This window comes from Emys orbicularis, chromosome 5 (assembly GCF_028017835.1).
Source record: "Emys orbicularis isolate rEmyOrb1 chromosome 5, rEmyOrb1.hap1, whole genome shotgun sequence".
In the NCBI taxonomy this organism is placed as follows: domain Eukaryota; kingdom Metazoa; phylum Chordata; order Testudines; family Emydidae; genus Emys; species Emys orbicularis.
The window spans coordinates 62603827-62628512 of record NC_088687.1 but is presented as its reverse complement, the minus strand read 5'-3'; the positions used below and the strand labels follow the sequence as shown (position 1 = coordinate 62628512).

Genomic DNA, 24686 nt, shown 5'->3' with positions numbered 1-24686 from the left:
AAAATCAAACCTGGAAGGAAAGGGCATCAGTGTGTCTAAAAAGAGAAAAATACCCAAATACTTACTGAATTCAAGGGACGTAGTTACAGCCTGCAGCTTCTAAAATGCGTTCTGTAGGTTTATTCAGAATTTAGAGGGCCAGCAACTGAAAGAGGAGCATGCTGGGAAAGGTTCCTATGTCAAAGGAGTGAGAGCATTTGTTGTAACAAACCAGCCAACATTCAGCTGTGGATAATTCTGGCGTGAGGGAAGAAATTGCCAGCCACCAGATGGTCAGATGTAAAATAGCCTGGGTGTGAGCCTGGAAAAAAAAATGTGGTTTTCCTGATGCTGGAATAAATCTTAGTAGTCCTCTCTGCAGTACTTCTTGTAGATGCTAGTTGGCCGAAAGAATTAGCTTCCAAATTATGGAGGTGCAGATTGAAGGAAACTATAAGAGTTTATTATCAGAGGGGTAGCCATGTTAGTCTGGATCTGTAAAAAGCAACAAAGAGTCCTGTGGCACCTTATAGACTAACAGATGTATTGGAGCATAAGCTTTCGTGGGTGAATACCAACTTCGTCAGACGCATAAGAGTTTATGAAATCCTGATTAGTTTTCTTGACAAATTAAACTTGTTGTCCAAGATTTTCAAAGTTGAGTAATGATTCTGGATCCCTCCATTTTTTTCATATCCAAGCTGAAAAATATCTTAAGAGCCTGATTTTCAGAAAGTGATCCGTTCAGTGTGCAAGTAGCAGGCCTGTTTCTCCATTCCATTACACTAGTTTTACACTGACTTGACTCCACTGAAGTCAATGTCAAACTGATGTGACAGAATGGAGAGTCAGGTCTGGAATATTCAACTGAAAAAAAGAATATAGTAAGAAAGCTTGTCAAATGATTTGACCCTCTGTCTTTTCCCAAGGGAAAATCTGACTAGCAGATACTGAGGTGCTTCTTATCATAGAGTTTGCTTATTTTTGGAAGCTATCCACTGATTAATATTTAATGTATATGAGCTGTGTTGAGAAAAATGCTTTCTTCTGGCATAATACAAAGTTTTAAAATATGTAGGACAGAAAAGGAATATTTGTCTTCAAATCATTTCAGATGCTTCTGATCATAGATGACTATATAAATATAAGTTGTCTATTCTACTAGTCATAAATCCTCTGTGGCAAGATTGCCATGTAATGAGTAATTTGGAATACAGTTGACAAATGAAGTAGTATATTTAACAAATAATTGATTTCTACCAATAAATAATGAGTCTAAACTTGAAAATATTGTCATTTTGGTTTGGTTAATATAGAAATCTCTGCCAATTTCTGGCATACAATTGAATGTAAGCATATTACATTAATATTTAAATGCCACATAGCTGAGTTATTACTGCTTTCATGCACATGTTTTAAATATTTGAATATGTCTGCATCAAAAGAAACTAGATATTTAGAAAGCCCATTGGCTTCTGTTGCCAAGTTAACAAGTTCTGATGAGATCATTCTGTCACAATAAATCTAATTATTAACAGTTATTTTCCTTATGTATGCATTTTTCACCACTTGCTTTAAGATAGAAGGAATAGCACAATAATGCTTTTTTTGCTGAATTTGTTTGTGGTATAAGTTCTTGTTTACTCATAACAGAAAAAAAAGATAATTTGAGGCAGAGTACAAATATAATCTTTAAAAAAATCATTGTGTGTTTGTGTGAATTGTTGTTCCATCTGTATAATTAGAAAATGGGAACGCTGTCTAGGACGCCAATGCTGACTTCACTTCCAGGTCTTTTTGTGCTCATTTAAAGTACAATAAAGAGAAAAACATTTTACTTTTTGGCAGCTGTCTGATTTGTCAGGAAATTCCTCTTGCTATGATATATGGATGAGGAAAATTTGGAATAATATGATCCAGATGCTAGAGTTGCCATTTACCAGCAATGCAGATGTGTTATTATATGACGTTGTCCAGCTGGTGACCCTCCAGAATTATTAATATATTGCAGATACTAGGCCTTGTATCTTTATGACATGATTTCATACTCTTATTTACTTGATATAACTTTCCTACATTTCATATGTGGCAATTACTATTAAAATTAACAGTTCGATTTGTATGGAACACAATGAAGAGTATCTTTAATAGCTTTGAAGAGATGAGTTCTTTTTAGATTGAATTTTGGTGAAGATATTACATTAAAATACTATATTCTAATCAATCTCCTTTATAGAATTAGCAAAGAAAATCTCAAAGTACAATTTTAAAATTGGTTAAGACATGAATGTTTATAACTAACCAATTAGATAACAATGATTAGCATTGAACAAATCTGGGAAAGTTGCTGCTCCTATGTAGCTGACGGTCTGATAATTTAAGAGGATGAACTGTAATTTTAGGTTCCACTTTCAGCAGTCAAAAAATAAAATGTGACCATGTTAGAACTTTAGGATCATATTCTTCCTGGCCCTTACACAGGTGCACAGTGGGAAGGGGAGGCAGCAGGAAGCCTCTTCCAACTGGCATGGCTTAGGTGAGGGCCAGTGAGAATTCCAGTCCCTGCAGTCAAAGAAAGCCAGGAACTGCTCCCCCATCTCTCGTGAGGATGAACAGTGCCCTACAGGGGGCAGGAAGGGATAGGCAGAATGCAGTGAGAAGGCACAGCCATAACTCATGCCAGCCACTAAAGAGGAGAAGGTGCTGAACTCCACAAAGGAGTACATGTAACAGTGTGTATGCTTGCTCCCCCTGCACATTGGGAAGCATTCTGTAGTCCTTTTGCCTTCTTTTGAAGTATCAGGTATTGGCTACTGCAGATCACATGTCAATCCTACACTGCATTGCGTGACATGCAGAGGTTGCATTCACCCTGTCTGGTGTTCATCGAATCACCCAGCGCACGAAAAAAACCACCTCAATGAGGGGCGTGGCTCCCAGCGCTTGGGCACTGTTTACACTGGTGCTTTACAGTGCTGCAACTTGCTGCGCTCAGGGGGGGTGTTTTTTCACACCCCTGAGCGAGAAAGTTGCAGTGCTGTTAATTGCCAGTGCAGACAAACCCTCAAATGACCCACCAGAGGCAACTGGCAGTGCATGGTATGGGAGGAGCAATATTATTTTGATAGTTGAGTAGCAGACTTTCCCACACCTTGTAGTAGGCTTTGATCTCTGCAAGTGCAGGGCTTAGGCCCAGCTGGATCAATGTCTGATCCAGAATTGCTGTGTTCCTATCTTTTACATCTATTTATTTTAAATGACCTAATCTTTTATCAAGACCTTGATAATTAAATACTAATTTTAACAAAATATTGCTTCATATTAAAGGTTTTTTTTTTTAGGGGAAAGTTTGTATTTCCCTTTTGTTTTTAAATACAAAAAGTCCCTAATTTTTCTTAGTAACAGAGGAAAGGCTCAGTTCTGCTTCCATTGGAGTCTATGGCAAAACACCGATAGATGTCAGCTGGAATAAGATTGGGCACTACATGATTTCATTTTAGGTTTAAGAGATGAGATTCCTATCCTTCCCTTCCCTCCCCCCAATAAGGAAATTGTGACCCGTCACCCTGTTATAGATAACATTTGGGGGAAGGGGATTGTTTTTTTTTAATTTATCCACATTCTAAATGAGTCTCTTCACAGTTTCTTTTATTCTCAGCAACCTTATTATAAAGCCTACCAATACAGGATTAGGAGCTGCAACTCTTAAACTTTACACACATTAAAGTCATTATAGCTTTATCTCTATCACCATCAGGTTTTCCCAGTGCCAAATTCATGGTCAATGAATAGGAGTCCTGGAGAGTGCCAACATCAGAGGGCTGACTATTCAGTGGGTTTAAAATGTTTGCATATTGTAAAGGATCTGGAATAGATATTTGATTACCACAGGCAAATTAAAAAGCAGAGATGAGCAAGTATAAATTATTAAGTTTACCAACATTAATTGAGAAAAAGATGAAAAAGTTTAATCAATTTTGTTTGTGCTGTTGAGTGAGATTTTTAGAAAGTCATTGTCAGTGTTTTATGGCAGGTTTATTTGGGACTGAATTCAATGCCATGACTCTCAGTAGAGGCTTTTAAGAGTGACTCTAAATCTTATCGGCCAAATTCTTAACTGATGTAACTCCGTTGATTTCAGAGATTTTGGCCCATGAACTTTCGTATAAGTCACTTTTAAATGTAAATTGATTTTTTTTAAATCAGTTGATTTCAGTGGCATGACATCAGCGGAGGATATGGCCTTTTGATTATGGGCCTGATTTCTGATTTATTTTACCCCAGTTTTATAACAGTGTAGCTATCCACTGAATTGGAATTATTCCTGAGCTACAGTGTTGTAAGTGAGAGAAAAATCATCATCATTAGTTATAATGCAGTAGTGCCCAAATCAATATCAGGGCCACATTGTGGTCAGTGCTGTACAAATGATGCAATATATATTTTGTAGTGGTTTGTCACTATTCTGGTTTGTCAATATACTTTAATTAAAGTAATGATGGAATACAGAACTCTAGGCTCTTAGTAGTTTAAAGTGACTTTCTGTATTTCTCTGACAGCTGGTAACTCTCCTGCAGATGTGGGTTGTTCCTTTGTATTTCACCATCAAACTTTACTGGTGGCGATTTCTGTCCATGTGGGGAATGTTCTCAGTTATTACCAGTTACATCATCTTCAGAGGTACCCGCAAACCCCTCTCAGGCAGAACACCACGGTATGTATTCTTTAGGTCCTCTTTCTTTTGAAGGACAATTGAAGATGGAGGGTGGGGATTGTTAAGGGGATACTTTGGTTGGACTTGCAGTCATTTGCTGTTCATGTGTCACAAAGTTTAATAAATTTAATAGTTGTAGATTAAGACATTTATTAATCACATTGCTACGTTTGAATAACACCTAGAGAAATCAAGCTCCTTTTATTTAGGTGCCTAAGTATGCTTTTGATTGGTGACCTTTATCAAACTTGAAATGTAAATGAGTAAGTATGAAAGTTAAAGTTAGCACCATATATGTGTATCTTAACTCCTGTATTCAGCTATGGGCCTCACCCTACAAACACTACAGTGTGGTGCTTACTACAGTGAGTAGCTCCATTTAAATTTAAATTTTTAAATTAATGGAGATATCCTATCTCCTAGAACTGGAAGGGACCTTGAAAGATCATTGAGTCCAGCCCCCTGCCTTCACTAGCAGGACCAAGTACTGATTTTGCCCCAGATCCCTAAGTGGCCCCCTCAAGGATTGAACTCACAACCCTGGGTTCAGCAGGCCAATGCTCAAACCACTGAGCTATCCCTCCCCCCAGCACTATCATTGGCCTTGGCTACACTCAGGACTTCCCAGCGAGTGTAGTCGCGCCGCCAGCGCTGCGAGAGCTCTCTCGCAGCACTGTAAGTACTCCACCTCTCCGAGGGGAATAGCTTGCAGCGCTGCGAGCGAGCGTGCAGCGTTGCAGGCTCTGATTACACTCGCGCTTTACAGCGCTGTACTCGCTGCGCTCGGGGGGGGGGGCGTTTTCACACCCCTGAGCACAGCAAGTTGCAGCGCTGTACAGCGCCAGTGTAGCCAAGGCCATTTACTTCAAAGCGACTACTCACAGCAGTAAATCCTAATGATCACTAGTCGTCTTTTGGTGGAGCAGGCCCAGGGTACCTTCTCGGCAATGTAATTTGTTAAATACGCAGGTGTGGTGATACACCCATTTCTTGTGATAAGAAAGGAGTTTCCATCCAAATGGATTTTAATCCCAGTTTAATTTTGAATATAGACAAAGACAGGACATTTTAAACTTGCATTTGTTAGAAACTGAATTTGTAAAAAGATGTAGCAGTCTAAGATATGATACAGTATGAGATTTTGGAGATCTTCAGTATGTTTCCTTTTCTCTGATCCACAGGTTGGTCTACAAGTGGTTTCTTCTTATCTATAAACTGAGTTATACAATTGGAATTGTGGGTTATTTAGCTATAATGTTTACCATGTTTGGATTTAATTTATTCTTTTGGTAGGTATCTTCAGGTAATCTTCAGATTGTGTGTCTCTTGTTACTTTCAAAATATGCTTTTATGTAGAATTTTTATAAACTTTGATGGTTGCAATGAAAACGTTCACCTGAAATCTAATCTTTTCCCCACGTCAAACAAATAACTATAGCTTAGGGCACAGGTTTACATTTTCTCTAGGTTTTTTTGCACAATTAATCTGAGACTTGATGCTTAAACTGCTTTAGTGGCTTCATATATTGTATTCCTGGATTGTAAGGGGGAAAAATAAAATTACATACCACCCCGGTGTTTGTACTTTTAACTATTTATTTTAACTGTTAAGTAAGGCCTTAAGGGACACAGGCTAAGGGACAGAAATAAAATATATAAGCATGGTGATCAGAGTGATGTTTAGCACACATCTTGTAGTTCCTCTTTATATATGGCTATGTCCAATTGCCGCTCTACTGATCTATTGTATTGTCAGGTTTTTTCCTTTTTGATTTTGACTCTTATCCCTACCCTCAGTTCTGTTCTCTTTAACCCAACTCATTCCACAAACTATTACACATCTCCCTACTGATTAATTGTTTTAAGGATATTTACAAAATTCCCCTTCCTGTGCCAAAATCCAATCAAGGTTTTAACCAAACCCACCTCTCCACCCCCAAATTCATGGAGACAACAACCGCACTCATTTTAAAGGCTCTCCTTGTGTCCCCCCTGTCAGCAAAAATTAGCAGTGCATTCTTAGGCCTCATGGGAGGCTCCCAGATCTGTGAGAGTGTACTCCTGGGGGAAGTTTCTGGCCTCCCAGGGAGTCCTGGCCTATATGGCTGCTCTTGGATTGAAAGGCTGAATTTTGCTACCTCCACAGTCCATCAATGCCAATTCAGAAGCAACTATACAAATTTATATGGAGGAATATTAGGAGTTACCTTCTCCCAAGTTCATGCGACCCCCACAGCACTTGCAGCCACTAATGGCTGGAGAACAAAAGACCCTTATTTGAGTCTCCTTCAAGGCAGTTATTGCATTATTCCCCCAATCTGTGTATGCAAATGAGTAAAGAAACAGAGTGGCTTGTTGGTCTACAGTTGCTGATAAGAACACAGTGTTTGTAGTACTGATATTTAGAAGGAAACATGAAATGAGGAGGCTATTTTGGAAAACTGCCTTCCTGTTAAAGGTAGGGGCCCGGGCAGAGACAGATGCATCATGGAGGTGAATGCCTGGCTGCGAAGATGGTGTCACCAGGAGGGCTTTGGCTTCCTAGACCACGGGATGCTATTCGAGGAAGGACTGCTAGGCAGAGATGGCATTCACCTTTCGAGGAGGGGAAAGACCCTATTTGGACACAGACTGGCTAACCTAGTGAGGAGAGCTTTAAACTAGGTTCGACGGGGACAGGTGAGCAAAGCCCACAGGTAAGTGGGGAACATGGAGACCTGGGAGATGGGTCGGAAACGAGAGGGAGTGTGGGCTATATTGGCAGAGAGAAAGGAGGGTCAGGACAAAACTGGGAGGAAAGATCAAACCAGTATCTTAGATGCCTATATACAAATGCAAGAAGTATGGGTAATAAGCAGGAAGAACTGGAAGTGCTAATAAATAAATACAACTATGACATTGTTGGCATCACTGAAACTTGGTGGGATAATACACGATTGGAATGTTGGTGTGGATGGGTACAGCTTGCTCAGGAAGGATAGACGGGAAAAAGGGAGGAGGTGTTGCCTTATATATTAAAAATGTACTCACTTGGACGGAGGTAGAGATGGACATAGGAGACGGAAGTGTTGAGAGTCTCTGGGTTAGGCTAAAAGGGGTAAAAAACAAGGGTGATGTCATGCTAGGAGTCTACTACAGGCCACCTAACCAGGTGGAAGAGGTGGATGAGGCTTTTTTTAAACAACTAACAAAATCATCCAAAGCCCAAGATTTGGTGGTGATGGGGGACTTCAGCTATCCGGTTATATGTTGGGAAAATAACACAGCGGGGCACAGACTATCCAACAAATTCTTGGACTGCATTGCAGACAACTTTTTATTTCAGAAGGTTGAAAAAGCTACTGGGGGGAAGCTGTTCTAGACTTGATTTTAACAAATAGGGAGGAACTCGTTGAGAATTTGAAAGTAATCATGAAATCATAGAGTTTGCAATTCTAAGGAAGGGTAGAAGGGAGAACAGCAAAATAGAGACAATGGATTTCAGGAAGGCAGATTTTGGTAAGCTCAGAGAGCTGATAGGTAAGGTCCCATGGGAATCAAGACTGAGGGGAAAAACAACTGAGGAGAGTTGGCAGTTTTTCAAAGAGACACTATTAAGGGCCCAAAAGCAAGCTATTCCGCTGGTTAGGAAAGATAGAAAATGTGGCAAAAGACCTCCTTGGCTTAACCACGAGATCTTGCATGATCTAAAAAATAAAAAGGAGTCATATAAAAAATGGAACCTAGGACAGATTACAAAGGATGAATATAGGCAAACAACACAGGAATGCAGGGGCAAGATTAGAAAGGCAAAGGCACAAAATGAGCTCAAACTAGCTACAGGAATAAAGGGAAACAAGAAGACTTTGTATCAATACATTAGAAGCAAGAGGAAGACCAAAGACAGGGTAGGCCCACTGCTTAGTGAAGAGGGAGAAACAGTAACAGGAAACTTGGAAATGGCAGAGATGCTTAATGACTTCTTTGTTTCAGTCTTCACCGAGAAGTCTGAAGGAATGCCTAACATAGTGAATGCTAATGGGAAGGGGGTAGGTTTAGCAGATAAAATAAAAAAAGAACAAGTTAAAAATCACTTAGAAAAGTTAGATGCCTGCAAGTCACCAGGGCCTGATGAAATGCATCCTAGAATACTCAAGGAGCTAATAGAGGAGGTATCTGAGCCTCTAGCTATTATCTTTGGAAAATCATGGGAGACAGGAGAGATTCCAGAAGACTGGAAAAGGGCAAATATAGTGCCCATCTATAAAAAGGGAAATAAAAACAACCCAGGAAACTACAGACCAGTTAGTTTAACTTCTGTGCCAGGGAAGATAATGGAGCAAGTAATTAAGGAAATCATCTGCAAACACTTGGAAGGTGGTAAGGTGATAGGGAACAGCCAGCATGGATTTGTAAAGAACAAATCATGTCAAACCAATCTGATAGCTTTCTTTGATAGGATAACGAGTCTTGTGGATAAGGGAGAAGCTGTGGATGTGGTATACCTAGACTTTAGTAAGGCATTTGATACGGTCTCGCATGATATTCTTATCGATAAACTAGGCAAATACAATTTAGATGGGGCTACTATAAGGTGGGTGCATAACTGGCTGGATAACCGTACTCAGAGAGTTATTATTAATGGTTCCCAATCCCCCTGGAAAGGCATAACGAGTGGGGTTCCGCAGGGGTCTGTTTTGGGACCGGCTCTGTTCAATATCTTCATTAACCACTTAGATATTGGCATAGAAAGTACGCTTATTAAGTTTGCAGATGATACCAAACTGGGAGGGATTGCAACTGCTTTGGAGGACAGGGTCATAATTCAAAATGATCTGGACAAATTGGAGAAATGGTCTGAGTTAAACAGGATGAAGTTTAACAAAGACAAATGCAAAGTGCTCCACTTAGGAAGATAAAATCAGTTTCACACATACAGAATGGGAAGAGACTGTCTAGGAAGGAGTACGGCAGAAAGGGATCTAGGGGTTATAGTGGACCACAAGCTAAATATGAGTCAACAGTGTGATGCTGTTGCAAAAAAAGCAAACATGATTCTGGGATGTATTAACAGGTGTGTTGTGAGCAAGACACGAGAAGTCATTCTTCCGCTCTACTCTGCTCTGGTTAGGCCTCAGCTGGAGTATTGTGTCCAGTTCTGGGCACCGCATTTCAAGAAAGATGTGGAGAAATTAGAGAGGGTCCAGAGAAGAGCAACAAGAATGATTAAAGGTCTTGAGAACATGACCTATGAAGGAAGGCTGAAAGAATTGGGTTTGTTTAGTTTGGAAAAGAGAAGACTGAGAGGGGACATGATAGCAGTTTTCAGGTATCTAAAAGGGTGTCATAAGGAGGAGGGAGAAAACTTGTTCACCTTAGCCTCTAAGGATAGAACAAGAAGCAATGGGCTTAAACTGCAGCAAGAGAGGTCTAGGTTGGACATTAGGAAAAAGTTCCTAACTGTCAGGGGGGTTAAACACTGGAATAAATTGCCTAGGGAGGTTGTGGAATCTCCATCTCTGGAGATATTTAAGAGTAGGTTAGATAAATGTCTATCAGGGATGGTCTAGACAGTATTTGGTCCTGCCATGCGTGCAGGGGACTGGACTCGATGACCTCTCGAGGTCCCTTCCAGTCCTAGAATCTATGAATCTATGAAAGAATCTATATTACATGTACTTCACAGACAGGAGTGACTGGATAGTACCCATTTAATGTTTACAGGCAGCATTGCTTTGGAGCTGTGGAAGCACTGGAGATGAGGCAAAGAAAAGCTTTGGGAGGTTGCAAAGTGTATATAATATCTGTTGTTCTTTTATGTGCGTGTACAGTATGTATGATTAGATTGTAAACTCAGCAGGACAGGGACCTGATCTATAAAGTACCTAATATACTTCTGGGTGCTGTTAATAACTAATATTGTATAAAGTAAACTACTGTAGAAGGTGACTTAACAATAAGCTTTATTAACATCATACTTAAGCTTTTGACTTAGATCACAGTATTTTCACAATTCCTGACTGTTATTTTTGTGTAGTGCTTCTGCTTTTAAGCTTCATTTACTGCAGTATAGTGAACTTTATTGTTGAGCATTTTTTCCAGGATGAGTTCTTTCAGCTAAAATAATTTAGCATTTATTTGAAAGGCATTTTACATTTTTACTAAGTATTGGGTGATTTTGTTGCTTCCTCGAAACAATAAAATGTCCGCCTAATTCATTTGTATTTTAAAGATTTTTCCCATGGAAAAAAATGCCATTTTGCATTTTCTATAATACCTTATTTAGGTCGAGTTAAGTGTCTATAAAGATAACAGAAATTGTTAGAGCATACTTTTATGAGATTAATGTTGTTCCTTATTACACCACAAATATGAAGTTGGCTTTGAAGGAAATTGAAAACAGAGTTGTAGTGAGGAAAAACAAAAGCCAGAGCTATCAGGAGTAAAAATCAGTTTGATACTTTCTCCCTATATTCTGTAGACTAGCAAACACACCCATATGCTCTTTATCTGTTTTTATACAGAATCAAGACTGAAGATTCCATGGATTTTGGTGTGATATTGCTGTTTTATGGACTCTACTATGGAGTGATGGGAAGAGACTTTGCAGAGATTTGTTCTGATTACATGGCTTCCACTATAGGCGTAAGTGCTGGTTTCATTACGTTGAATGACAGTCAGATGGACTGGCAATGAGCTCTTGAGTCTAGTTGTACCCCATGCTTCTAGAAGAAAGGTCACCCCATACTCTTTCTAGAAGTTTATCTAACCTTTCCTTAAAGACAACTTTTATTGTGCCATAGGCAAACTCTCCTACTTTCTGACTGATCTTAGTTTCAAAAGGAATTTCTTAATACAGTATTATAACCAGTGAGTATTCACTGGTCTGAGTTAGGAGACACAATCCCTATATAGCAACATAGAGGGCTGGTCCAAACAAAAAAGGCAAAAATAGGGTTTCTCTCAACCTGATTCCATATAAACAAGAGACCAAAAAAGACTCCTCATTGCCATAGGTGGGTCTGCTTCTTAGTTCTCCAAAACCCAGTGAAAGAGCCTTTAAATCTTTCCCTTTTTGCAACTCTTGTCGTCTTAATGACGCAGTTAGGGAATGTAGGTGTCCTTAGTGAAGGACAAGTCTGGGATGTTTGGCACGCTTTGCAATAGAGGCAGACACTTGTTGAAGTTCTCTTCTCTGCAAGAAGATTTTAATTCTCTCCAAACCACCTACATGTCAGGATCTATACATTCTGTCACTAGTATCTAAGACAGTTTTAGCTTCTTTCATTCCTGTCCTTAACCATTGTGGACTTATACTGAGTTATTTGTGTCTCCTTGGCCCTAATGGAAAGTGTTGTTTCCCCCACTATAAATATTCAACAGTTTTATAATGTCAGTGGGATGCCTACAAGAAATTTGTCCAATGACATCTGTGCAGTCTGTGGACAGAAAATCTTTGTGGACATAAATGAGGAAGGGATAATTGAAAATACCTACCAGCTGTCATGCAATCATGTGTATCCTTTCAATTCAATTATGAAATAATGGTTTCCTCTTTTCTTGCTGTTGCACCAAAAATAAAACGATTAGCAATAAACAGTCGGGGGGTGGGGGTGGGGAGGGGAACGGAGGTGAAGAGAAATAAATGAACACAATCAAAGAAACCACAGCACAAAAGGTAAAAATAGTGATATGGAATAAGTTGCCTGTTTGCTCACATGAGGTTTAGTAGAAGACCTAAGTTTAAGTGCTATCATGCAAAGCTTGCTTCCCAAGCTACTGAAACTCAGGTGCATCAAGTAGCTAACCCAGTGGTGGGCAACCAGGGTAAGCTGATTGCAGGCTGTGAGACATTTTACAGATGTTGACTGTCGGCAGGCACGGCCCCCCGCAGCTCCCAGTGGCCACGGTTCACCGTTCCCAGCCACTGGAAGCTGCGGGAGGCGGCAGGCCACAGGGACAAGCCTGAGATTACAAGTCTGATTGATAAAGGTAATAGTGTTTGATGTAATGTACATAGACCTTTGTAAAGCATTTGACTTGGTACTGCACAACAGTTTGATTAAAAACTAGAATGATATAAAATTAATATGGCACATATTAAATAAATTAAAAGTTGGCTAACTTAACATGTCTGAAAATGTAATTGTAAATGGGGAATCATCATTGAATGGGTGTGTTTGTAGTGGGATCCCACATGGCTCTGTTCTTGGCCCCACAATATTCAACGCTTTTATCAAAGACCTGGAAGAAAACATAAAATTATCCCTGATGAAGTTTGCAGATTGTTTGCAAATTGTGGGAGTGGTAAATAATTCGGAGAACAGGCCACTGATGCAGAGTGATCTGGATCGCTTGGTAACTTGGGTGCAAGCAAACAATATGCATTTTTAAGATGGATAAAATGTAAATATATACATCTAGGAACAAAGAAGGCAAGCCATACTTACAGGATGGGGAACTCTATCCTGCAAAACTGACTCTGAAAAAGATTTGGGGGTCATGGTGGATAGTGAGCTGAATATAAGCTCCCACTGCGAGGCTGTGGCCTAAAGGGCTAATGTGATCTTTGGATGCATAAACAGGCGAATCTCGAGCCATAAAGAGGTTATTTTACTTCTGTATTTGGCACTGGTGAGACTGCTACTGGAATACTATGTCCAGTTCTGATATCCACAATTAAAGAACAATGTTGAAAAATTGGAGAGGGTTCAGAGACAAGCTGTGAGAACAGAAAACTTGCCTTACAGTGACAGACTCAAGGGTCCATGTGTTTATCTTAACAAAGCAAAGGTTAAGGGGTGACTTGATTACTGTTTATACAAACTGGAAATAAAGGTGTAAATTTTCAACAGTGAGAGTAATTGACCCTAGGTAAATTATTCCAGTGGTTATGGTGGATATTCTATCACTGACCATTTTAAAAATCAATATTTGGGTTTTTTCTAAAAGAATTAATTTTGGGCATTTCTATGGCCTGTGGTATACAAGTCAGACTAGATGATCATAATGGTCCCTTCTGGCTTTAGAATCTATGACCATTGCCCACTTTCTATATAGCGATCCATATCTACAGTCCAATAATACCTTGACTGCGTAGCAGCAGCATTTGCATATCCTTCCCCAGAAAAAACAGTGCCATAGAACAGAGCAGCTGCAAGTTGAAGTTCGGCCATTGAGAGATGCAGTTTCACTGAGCCGGTGCTGCCATCTGATGTACCATAGGTTAAGACAGAAGGGCCTGATCCACAAGGGATTTAGTCATTGCATTGCTGAGCATCACGGTGTCTAACTTGTAGGCTCCTAGAAAAAAAAATCACAGGAACACCACTGTGATCCACAAAGCCTGAGTTAGGCACCTAGCCTCCCTATACAATGAATGGGGAGATTGGAATGTGATCCACAAAAGCCAGCACATTAGAGAGAGAGAAACCAAAAAAGAGGTGTGTGATAAGCCCTGCCCCTCTCTGAGGTTAGCTACTGCCTCTGGGCTGCAGGGAGGTGCCTGTCTCGGCTTAGTGGTCCACAAATGAAAACACATCTCTTGAAGTCAGGCAGCTTAGACACCTAAGAAGTTTCCTGCAGGAACGAGTTAGGCACCTGTCTCACACACAAAATGGAGCTGCTGCTCACCCTATAATTTTTAGCCTTATGGTTAATGCACTCATGTGGGATGTGGATAGGATGACTAGACATCCCGTTTTTAAAGGGACAGTCCCATACTTAAGCCCTCCTGCAGGTGTCCCAACTTTTTCTTAAAAATGGGCAAATTGTCCTGTATTTTCTGTCTCTCCTCCCCCACTCCCCCATCAGTACTGGTGGGTCTTGCTGCTGGTCGGATCCCTGCTCGCCAGCTGCCCGCCTACCAGTGATGAGTGGAGTAGGGTTACCATATGTCCGGATTTTCCCGGACATGTCCGGCTTTTTGGGCTCCAAATCCCCGTCCGGGGGGAAATCCCAAAAAGCCGGACATGTCCGGGAAAATCGGGACATGCGGGGCCGGCGGTGCTGGGCCGGGGGCCGGGCCGGGGGCCGGGCCGGGGCCGGGGGCCGGCGGTGCCGAGCCGGAGGCCGGGGGCCGGCGGTGCCGAGCCGGGGGCCGGGCCGGCGGTGCCGAGCCGGGGACCGGGCCGGCGGTGCCGAGCTGGGGGCCGGGGGCTGGGCCGGCGGTGCCGAGCCAGGGGCCGGGCCGGGGACCGGCAGTGCTGGGCGGGCCGGGGGTGCTCGGCCGGGGGCCCGGGGGCCGGGCCGGGGACCGGCAGTGCTGGGCGGGCCGGGGGTGCTCGGCCGGGGGCTGGCCCGGGGCCGGCTCCCCAGAGCCCGAGCCGACCCAGGCTGGAGACACCGGGGGGGCCAGACTGGGCCGCGCCTCCTCCCCCCACACCCCCCTTACCTGCTTCAGGCTTCCCGCGAATCAAATGTTCGCGGGAAGCAGGGGAGGGGGCGGAGTTGGGGCGGGGACTTTGGGGAAGGGGCGGAGTTGGGGCGGGGGCGGGGCCGGGGCCCCGTGGAGTGTCCTCCTTTTGGAGGCTCAAAATATGGTAACCCTAGAGTGGAGGGTCTGGTGGGTGTGCAAGGCTGGTGGCGGGGCTGGCCGCTCCCCCTGCTGGTCTGTCAGCATAGCCCCTGTTGCGTGCCGGCTCTCGGCTAGTAGGGCTCTGCCCCCCATTCTGTTTCTGCGCGCTGTGGTGGCTGGTGAGTGCAGGCAAGCGCCAGGCGACGGCCAGTTACGTGTCACCTCTGCTGCCCACCCATCGGCTCTTTACGTGCTTCCCCTCTCACTGTCCTCTCCCTGCTTTGCCCCTTTACCCCCTGCAGCTCCTCCATATCCCCCCCCCCGCAGGGCGCGTCCCGCTCCCAGCGCTGTGCGGAGAACCAGCCCCCCGTCGGAGCGCTGAGCTCACCAACAGCCTGGCCAGCAGGCTCCTTCCTTCCCCCACTGCCTCTGGCTGGGCTGGCACCCCGGGAAAGCTCAAGACCCTCCATCCTGGGGCGCTGGCCAGGAGGAGCTGAGCCCTGCCAAAGCCCCACACAGCGCTGGTACGGGGAATCCTCTCTGCCCCTCAGCTAAGCTCTAGAGTGGTGAGGGGAAGCGATTTTCAGCCTGTTTGCACCCCGACCCTGCAGGCTTAACATCAGCCCCCTGGGCAGGGGCCTAGCACCCTCTTCACCCACCCCCTAGTGTGAAGGGCTGCTCCGTCCCCTAGGCACCCTCCCCTGCTCAGGGCCGGCTCCAGGCACCAGCTGAGCAAGCTGGTGCTTGGGGCGGCAGATTGTTCGAGGTGGCATTCTGCCCAATCCTAGGGCACAGCCACTTTTTGTTGTTGTTGTTGTTGTTCCTCGCCGGCCGCCCTGTAGGGGGTGGCGGCGCGGAGAACCAGAGCGCTCTGCAGGGCAGTCCTCTTCCTTCCCTCCCCGCCAACTGGAGCGGAGTCCTCGCGGCAGGAGGCGGCGCAGCAGGAGGGGCCGCGTGGCAGCGCCCCTGCTGTAGCCCTGGCCGCCCCCTTCTCTCTCTCACCCGCCCGCTCCCTCCTCGCAGCCGGTCCCTGTGCACCCGCGCTCCGGCCGCGCCGTAGGTTTTTTGTTTTGGTTTGGTTTGGGTTTTTTTGGCTTGGGGAGGCCAAAAAGCCAGAGCCGGCCCTGCCCCTGCTGAGTCATCTCTCCGGCCCAGTTCCCTGAAGCCCCTGCAATCAGGTTCCCTGGGCCCTGGTGCACAATGCATCCTTAGGGCTTAACCTCTTCCTGCCCATGCTGTAGCCTGGGGACAGGCGGTGGCTGGGTTATGTCGGTGGCCAGCAACAGCCTGGAGGTGTTAGCTGCCTTTCGACACTGTGTGAGCAGGAAGGGACAAGCTGCTTCCAGCCATGGAGGGTAAGGGGGGGGGGGGAAGAGATGAGCTCTGCAAAGACACTGGCCAGGTCATCCCTCCCTCCCTCCCCCGTCCCGTGCGGCTGGAAGCAGGTCCCATCCTGCACAGTGCAAAAAGGCTGCTGCTGGCCACATTCTGGTGTGAACCCCGGCAGAAATGGGGGGGGGTGACCCTATGTTTCCCCCTCCACATGGTGCCTTGGGAAGATGCAGTACCAGGAGAGGCGGGTCTGTCCCAGGGGCCCAGCCAGGCATGGAGGGCGGAGAGTGCTGGGCAGGGAGGGACACGCCCCCGATATCAGACAGGTGGGAGGGGGCGTGTCCTCTCCCTGTGTGAACCCTAAAGCCTTAAAAATAAGAAGGTAAATAAAAAGAATCCAACTACGCAGTATTTCTTTTTAACAAGGGCTCAGTCAACTTGATGTTAATTTGAATGTTTGTACTGTGTAGTTCGGATTGATTGCCGTTGAACTCGCTTGAATAAGAGTAATTTTACCAGGTGTCCTGTATTCAGCACAGGGAAATATGGTCACCCTAGATGTGGGCGATCTAGGTTCAGTTCCCCCTCAGGCTGGGGAGGGGGCATTTGAACAGTGGTCTCCCAGCTCTCTGGAGGTCTGGGGCTGATGCGGGGCTCCTTTAATCTCTCCTGATGATGCTGTACCACTGTGGATAAAAACTTAAATAGTCATTTGGTGGATGCAGGGACAAGGAGAATAACTCTGTAGCCTGGTAGTTAAGACACCCACCTTAACCAGGGTCCAGTTCCCCCTGCTCTAGTCACTAATTGTTTATACAAAGGGGAAGAGCTTCAGCAGGAGAGATTAAGGAAGCCCCCTCCTCCCATCTGTCTATGATTAGAGCATGTTCCTGAGAGATGGGAGATCCCTGTTTAAGTTATTTCACCCCTTCTGCCTGAGGGGGAAATTGAACCTGGATCTCCCACATCCCAGGTGAGAGTTCTAACTACTGAGCTGAAAGTTAAGGTGAGCTCTAGGTTTTTGAATAGGATCTGATCCAGTAGGTGGCCTCTCAGCAGTCTACCCAATTGGGCTCTGCATGCAAATTAGATAGACAAATGTTCATCTTCCCCTGGTTCATGAATTGCTCTGGGGCTTAGGCAGGAGATAGGCATCAGTGCACATGCTCAGAGGCAGAAACTTAGGCACTGTGTTAGTTTAGTAGCCTACAGGGTTTGGTTGGAGTTTTGTGGAACTAAAACTGGGATTTAGACATGTAAACCCTAGACTTAAGGCGCCTAAGTACCAAGGGACCTGATTCTCCACTCACCTAGCCTAGTTACACTGGTGTGACTGACTTCAGGTGAGGTTACCCCCAAATTTGCATGGGTGAAAGTGGGATCAGAATCACTCAGGGAACTCAGCTCAATATATGAAAGTATGACAAGGACAGACCTTTAAAGCTGTTCTAAGGTAACTGATACCACTTCTTTTAATAGCTTAATGTAAGTAGTTTACAACTAATCAATCATTTAATCCCCTCTCCCCCAAATTAAAAAAGAAATTATAACCTACTTTACAACAACTTCATAAGGCTCCTGACTTTCCATGAATTTCAAATGCTCAACTGCACTTCTTTTTTCTTTAACAATGTCCTTAGACTCTCAAGATAATAGTTATAGACCCAAACTGGGAAATTCAAGAGTATTTTGATCTGAGGTTGTGATTCAGCCCATTCAAGAATAGGGCCAGCTACTAATAAATTTGTCTCTGGATTCCAGTTATTCCTAAATTCAAGGATGTCCAGATCCAGAATTTTGCCTTGGGCCCATATCTAATAATAATAATTAATAATAAATATAATATGAAATTGTGTGGCATGCTTTTCATCCAAGTTGGGTAAATATCATTATCCCCATTTTTAGTTGGGGAAACTGATGCAGAGAAGTTAAGTGACCTGTGTAAGTGCCTGAGATAAATAGCAATGCAATGTGCGCAATCAATAATAATTCAAATCTGTAGATAAGTTCACAGAAGCATGTATTGTTCCTTGTTTATATTTGAAAGAATCCTTAACAATATGCCTGATACAAGATTTCATGAATTTTGCATCCAAGGTTGGTGCATTGTTGGCAAAAAGCAGACTTGCCCATACTGCAACGAGAAAGTTGATTTGAAGAGGATGTTAAGTAACCCGTATCCTTTTCTTAACAAATGTGTTTTTTACTTCAATTTTTTAATTCTTTTGACTTTGCTAATTTGTGTTATAATCCAGTGGAGAGAGGTGGGAGTAAAAAATAAAAATAAATATGGCCAGTTAAAATAGCAGTAATAGCAGCAGATTTCTTTACTTCCTTCTTACTTGTTAGTAAACAAGAGTTTTCTCTCCTAGTTTCTCCAGAAGGAAGGACAGTAGCCCAAATTCTGCTGCTGCATTTGTGAAACCCCATTCAAGTTGGAGCAGAATTTGTCCTACTGACTTTTTCAACCCATTTCAATTCCCGTTGGGGGAACTGTTTACATTTTACTTTAAACATTTTTATGATAATATCATTCAAAATACTGTAATCTAGAGCAGTGATACTCAGACCTCAGTGGTCCAGGAGCCAAATTAGCAATCAACGTTACCCAAAAGAGCCACAGTAGTGTGAATGCATTATTTCATTTACTATAGTACTATTCATATTTAAACTGTTCAACAGGGGAAATATTTTGTTTATATATATTATTCTCCCAGAAAATAAGTGAATAACTTTTAGTGCAAGTTGATAACTTAATTGGTTAATAACATAGTAAAAGCATCCTGATAGTTAATAACTTAGATTGGTGAATATTAAAATACTGTGTGATTTAATTATCATGTGCTGCAAAGAGCTGCAGGAGACACATTAAAGGGCCACTTGTGGCTCAGGAGCAACAGTCTGAGTATCACTGCTGTAGAGGAACCAGAGAGCACCATGTTTGAGAACATTAAACAAGTACTTTTCTTCGCTTATTGCTGAAGGAACTGATGTCATACCAAATCTCTTTTCACCTTTAAACAATCTTGGCAGCAGATTTCCTTAACAGTAGTTTAGGTGGGAGCGTACACATGTTTTGTATGGGCAACTGTTGGATTGGCTCCGCTATCTAGTGGCCTGGCAACCAGTTGTTATAGGAATAGTCCAAGTCATTAACTATTCGCTGGGCTTAGAATAGGATATGTGATTATACCCAGAATGTAAAATGTTGGGTATTTCAATATGTAAAATACTATTTATATCCCGTAATTAATATTGTAAAAATATAATTAAGACTGACCTCTGGTGTTCTTGTTGCACTGCTCTACAAGAGCCTCAGGTGGACCTCTCTGATGTTACAGCAATACTACATTACTTGAACAGCATGAAATTAAAACATTTCCGATTTTCTCAAAGTGTGCATGGAAAGGGTCTCCTTGAAAGGAGCATTTATGACAGGACAATGTTAGTAAAAGAAATGGCTATTTTTCTCATTATGACTATTTCTGAATATTTTTTTATATTTGCTGCACTAGTAAGTATGTCAATAGCACCAACTGATTGATGTTCAAGTCAGATTACTGAAAGACGGGTAGTGTAAATAGGTAGCCACCTCTTGAGCACACTCTCCTGGCCTGGGTGGTTCTGCAGCACACTTCCTTAGTTTCCCTTTCTCCCAGGGCTCCTCAAAAATGTCACCAATTCCATGTAATTTTAAAATATCTCCCTTCTGGAGGGGGATCCACTTTAGCCTAGAGAGACATTAGTACTTCATACCAGCTTCCCCAGCAGGCCCCAGGGTTCTACAGTTTGAATAGTTCTCTCTCCTGGAGTCAGGAGTCCCCCATCCCTCCTTCTCAGAGCTGAGTTCAGTCTCTCCCATTGAATCAGGAGTCCCTAGCCCTCCTTCCTGAAGCTGGGTTATAATCCAAACAGTCCCTTTCTTCCCTACAGGAATCAGTCTCGCTCCTTACAGCACTGACCTGCAACAGCTTCTTCAGGCCAGTTGCTTCTGTTCTGCCTGACACTCCCAGCCCTACGTAGCTCAAGTGGGAGACAGTAATACTCCAGGTCCTCACTCTTCTTCAGGCTTCTCCCTTATATCTGTAGGCCTGGCCTCAGTTAGTCATGACCTCATTTATTAGTACTCATCCTCCCCATCTGGGGAGAGGAGCTAAGGCTTGTCCCAGGTAGGGCTGTGGCCTATCACCCCTTAAGGGGCCCAGCCACTCTGTGACAGGTAGCATTGGCTGATGAAATTGAGGATTGGCTCATAAAACTTAAATGCAACACTAGAGCTTGGCAAAATTTTACATGCAAAAACCTTTTTTTTTTTTTTTTTTGCTGAAAACAAATGCAGATTCAGCTCGACTGAAACAGTTCGTGAATTTGGGTCGATTTTGGCTCATTGTTTAGGTCCGAAAAAGAAAAAACATTTGCAAATGTCAAAATGTTTTATTTGTGTATTTCCAAAACAAAATATTTATATTTTTTCATTGCAGAAAGATGTTTGATTTTGAAATTTCCCTGAGTTTTATTTAGTCCAGGGGTCGGCAACCTTTCGGAAGTGGTGTGTCGAGTCTTCATTTATTCACTCTAATTTAAGGTTTCACGTTCCAGTAATATATTTTAACATTTTTAGAAGGTCTCTTTCTATAAGTCTATAATATATAACTAAACTATTGTTGTATGTAAAGTAAATAAGGTTTTTTAAATGTTTAAGAAGCTTCATTTAAAATTACATTAAAATGCAGAGGCCCCCGGACTGGTGGCCAGGACCCGGGCAGTGTGAGTGCCACTGAAAATCAGCTTGCGTGCCGCCTTCGGCATGCGTGCCATAGGTTGCCTACCCCTTATTTAGTCTGTTTTTAAATGTTGGGGGGAAAAAACCTTGAAATGAAAATGAAATTTTTTTCAACATTTCAGTTCACTGAAAATTGTGAAACAGTTTCCTTTTGGGTTGACCCAATGTGATTTCTCTTTAATTTTTCAGACCTGCCCCGACCCAAATAGTCAGTTATTCAGCCAGTGTTAACAGCATCCATTAATGTGATTATTTGGAGGATCAGCCACAGCTGTGAGGACTAACTCAAGATAATTTGTTCCCAAATGCAGCAAACATTAATCTGAGGCTATGTCTACACTGCCCCACAGTTCAGGTTACAGGAGTGTGTACCAAAATGTTATTCTGTCACTCCCCTGAGTGGATGCTGTTGGCACAAACTAAAAGGCTCCTGTTTTGCATTACGGTAGCCCTGTTTGAAGAAGACTAACTTAATATGAACTAGGAACCTTTTAATTCGTGTCCGCAGCACCCACACCAGGAAGTAACAGTGCAGCACTTTGGAGCATGCTACTATTCACAACCTGTAGTCCTGCAGAGAAGTGTAAACAAGCCCTATCTTTACCACTAGTCCTAGTAGGCACCTCTCTCACCACTGTTTTTTGCTGTATCAGTGCTCCCCTCTTTAAAGAGCTGCTTGTACTAATCTAACTCCACTGAAATCCATCATAAAATCTGCAAAATAATCTCCTCACATGTACCCCTCTCTTGATACAAGAGCGTCAGAAGTCACCGATAAGCTTTTGCTTTAGGGTGCAAGATCAGTGAAGCTGGGATCTGTTGCAGATGGAAGTGAAAGACACAGTAGGGGATGTGAAAGCAGTAAGGACTACAGGCAACTCTTCCCTTAACTTTTTATTTCCATGCTTTTCAAGTTTTTGAGTTGGTGGGGTGTGTCTTTGTTCAATCTTTACTGTCAGTAACTAACATTTTTATGTCTATTATATTATGTATTTTTTCACATTGTAATTCTCCTACCCTCAAACTGTCAAACAGGAAATGTATAGTGTAGGAAGGGTGTGACAGTCATGCACACGGGTGGGCCTTACGTTTTGATATGGCAAATTGACTTTGCTACAAGTATGTTCCACTGTAGTTGAAGACACTGCAGCCCTTTTACTTCTAAGGGCTGGTCTACACTGGGAACATACAGTGGCATAGCTACATCTCTTGGGAGTGTGAAAAATCCACACCCCGTGAAAGACGTAGCTATGCCAACCTACCCCCATTGTTCACTGTGCTAGATCAACAGATGTCAACTTAACTACCGCTTCTCAGGGAGGTGGATTACCAACAGTGACAGGAGAACCCCTCCCGTTGGCGTTGGTAGTGTCTACACAGAAGCACTATGACAGCTGTGCCACTGTAGCAGTTTAAGAGTAGACATACCCTAATAGTAAAATATTTTTTAGGTTATGGTTACACTAAAAATGCTACAGTGTCACAGCTGTGCCACTCTGGCGCAGACACCTACTGCAGCAAGAAAGGGGTTCTTCCATCACTGTAGTAAATCCACCTCTCCAAGAGGCGGTAGTTAGTTTGACGAAAAAATTCTTTCGTCAACCTCGTGGTGTCTACATGAGGCTTAGGTCGGCTTAATTACATTGCACAGGATGGGAAATTTTTCACAGTTCTGTGCGATGCAGTTAAACCAACCTAATTTTGTGAAGTAGAGCAGCCCTTAATAAGTGAGTTGTCCAGAATTAAAACAAGTGCCACTCTATGGTATCAACAATGTAAAATGCTTTCTCCCATTTAATTTCTGGATTTATGAACTTCTACAAACATAGGCCACTGCTGGTGACTTCCTCCCACCAATTCCCCAGTAAAGAAGAATGGATTTTTTTCCAGAGGTCGCCTCCCTTTATTTCCCCACACACACACTATACTCTAAGGGGCCACCTCTTAGCAACCATCTCTCCAACCAAAGAGGGGTGAAGGCAAGATCCCTAACCATAATTCTGTGTGTTAGCTATAAAAGAGGTATTATTCAAAAATTGTGTGTGATTCTCCCTTCTCAGGGACTGCCTAACGTACTGCCTCAGCAGTACCAGACTCTCAGCCCAAAAAGGAGGGACTAGAACACAGATTGTGCATGTCAGAGTGTATTCTGCAGTTCATGAGTCAGTGAAGTTGCCCCTGGAAGGGTAATTTCTCCAGGGTATGTATAACAGCTGCTGTATTCAGACTAAACATCACCTATTCTTTAAAAGTATTTATATTGAGGTTTCAAATGAAAAATATAATGAACATCACTTAAATGGATCATATTCCAGGATAAATTTGAAGTTACATGGAGCCAACTAAGGACAACTTTAAGGTTTTGATATATAACATAAGAAATGGAAGAAGAATAAACCATAAAACTTCAGCAAATAGGAAGAGCAGAGAGAGTGGAAGTTTTGCCTTTAAGAAGGAGTGGTGAAATTAATGATCCAAAACTCCAGTTTTGGGTGCAGTGCGGTGGAATTCTTCAGAGCAGCTCTTATTTCAACAGGCAGTTCCGTAACTACGAGCAGCTCAACGTATTGTGCTCATTAGCGTAAATTTCTGTTTAGTGTGTACTATTCTTTGACTCCATAATGTTTTTATGGTTATGTTCACATGTGCAAATACGAGTGTAAATAAATCTTCTTTTTTATGTTGCGCTGTCTGAGAGTTGCTTAATTGGGAGGTGTTAGGGAAGCAGATTTAGTTACAGCATGCTAAAGGATTAGTGAGAAGTGCAAGAGGACTTCCCTCACTGACCTGAATAATTATATAACAGTGAATCAACAAAACATCTTCCAAAAGAACGTGTTAAAGACCCACAGTACTAAAAAAAACTATGAGAATAGGCCCAATCCTCCTGCCATTGAAATCAATTACAGAACTTTTCTTGACTACAGTGGGAGTGAGGTTTGGGTACCTAAGCAACCTAAGAGCCTGAATCCCATTTTCAGAAGTGATTTAGGAGCCTACGACACAGTGGGATGTAGGCTATAGCTTTAAGAGGACGAATTGGAGAACTCAGAGGAGCAAGATAGTGGATTTTTTTTTCAGAGCAGCTCTTATTTCATTAGGTAGTTAGGAGTTGGGGCCTAAGTTTCTAAATCACTTTTGAAAATAGGGCTGAGGCTCCTAAGTCACTTTTGGATATGCTTCTATTGCATAGTCTATCCAGGCTCTGACACATGTGTAAGCCCAGGTATGATTGCAGCTCAGGTAGAGAGACTGGAGCTAGCTTTAATCTAGTTAACTTGAGAGCATGTGCTTCAGCATAGGCTAGCCCTGTGAATAGTTATCCAGAGTTTGAGGCAAGTTTGCATAACCTGTATTGAAGTGCACACTGCCGTGGCTTCAGC

The 24686-nt window shown here is 42.9% G+C and overlaps 1 protein-coding gene across 1 annotated transcript in view; it reads left to right on the top strand.

Annotated features, from left to right (window-relative positions):
• Positions 1-19698, top strand: part of RNF175 (ring finger protein 175) — a 54103-nt gene extending 34405 nt beyond the window's left edge. Inside the window, 6 exon segments of the mRNA XM_065405713.1 lie at positions 4539-4693; positions 5875-5982; positions 11197-11317; positions 12056-12189; positions 18595-18696; positions 19578-19698. Of these exon segments, the coding sequence (XP_065261785.1) occupies positions 4539-4693; positions 5875-5982; positions 11197-11317; positions 12056-12189; positions 18595-18696; positions 19578-19698 (741 nt within the window).
• Positions 19699-24686: the final 4988 nt, after the last annotated feature.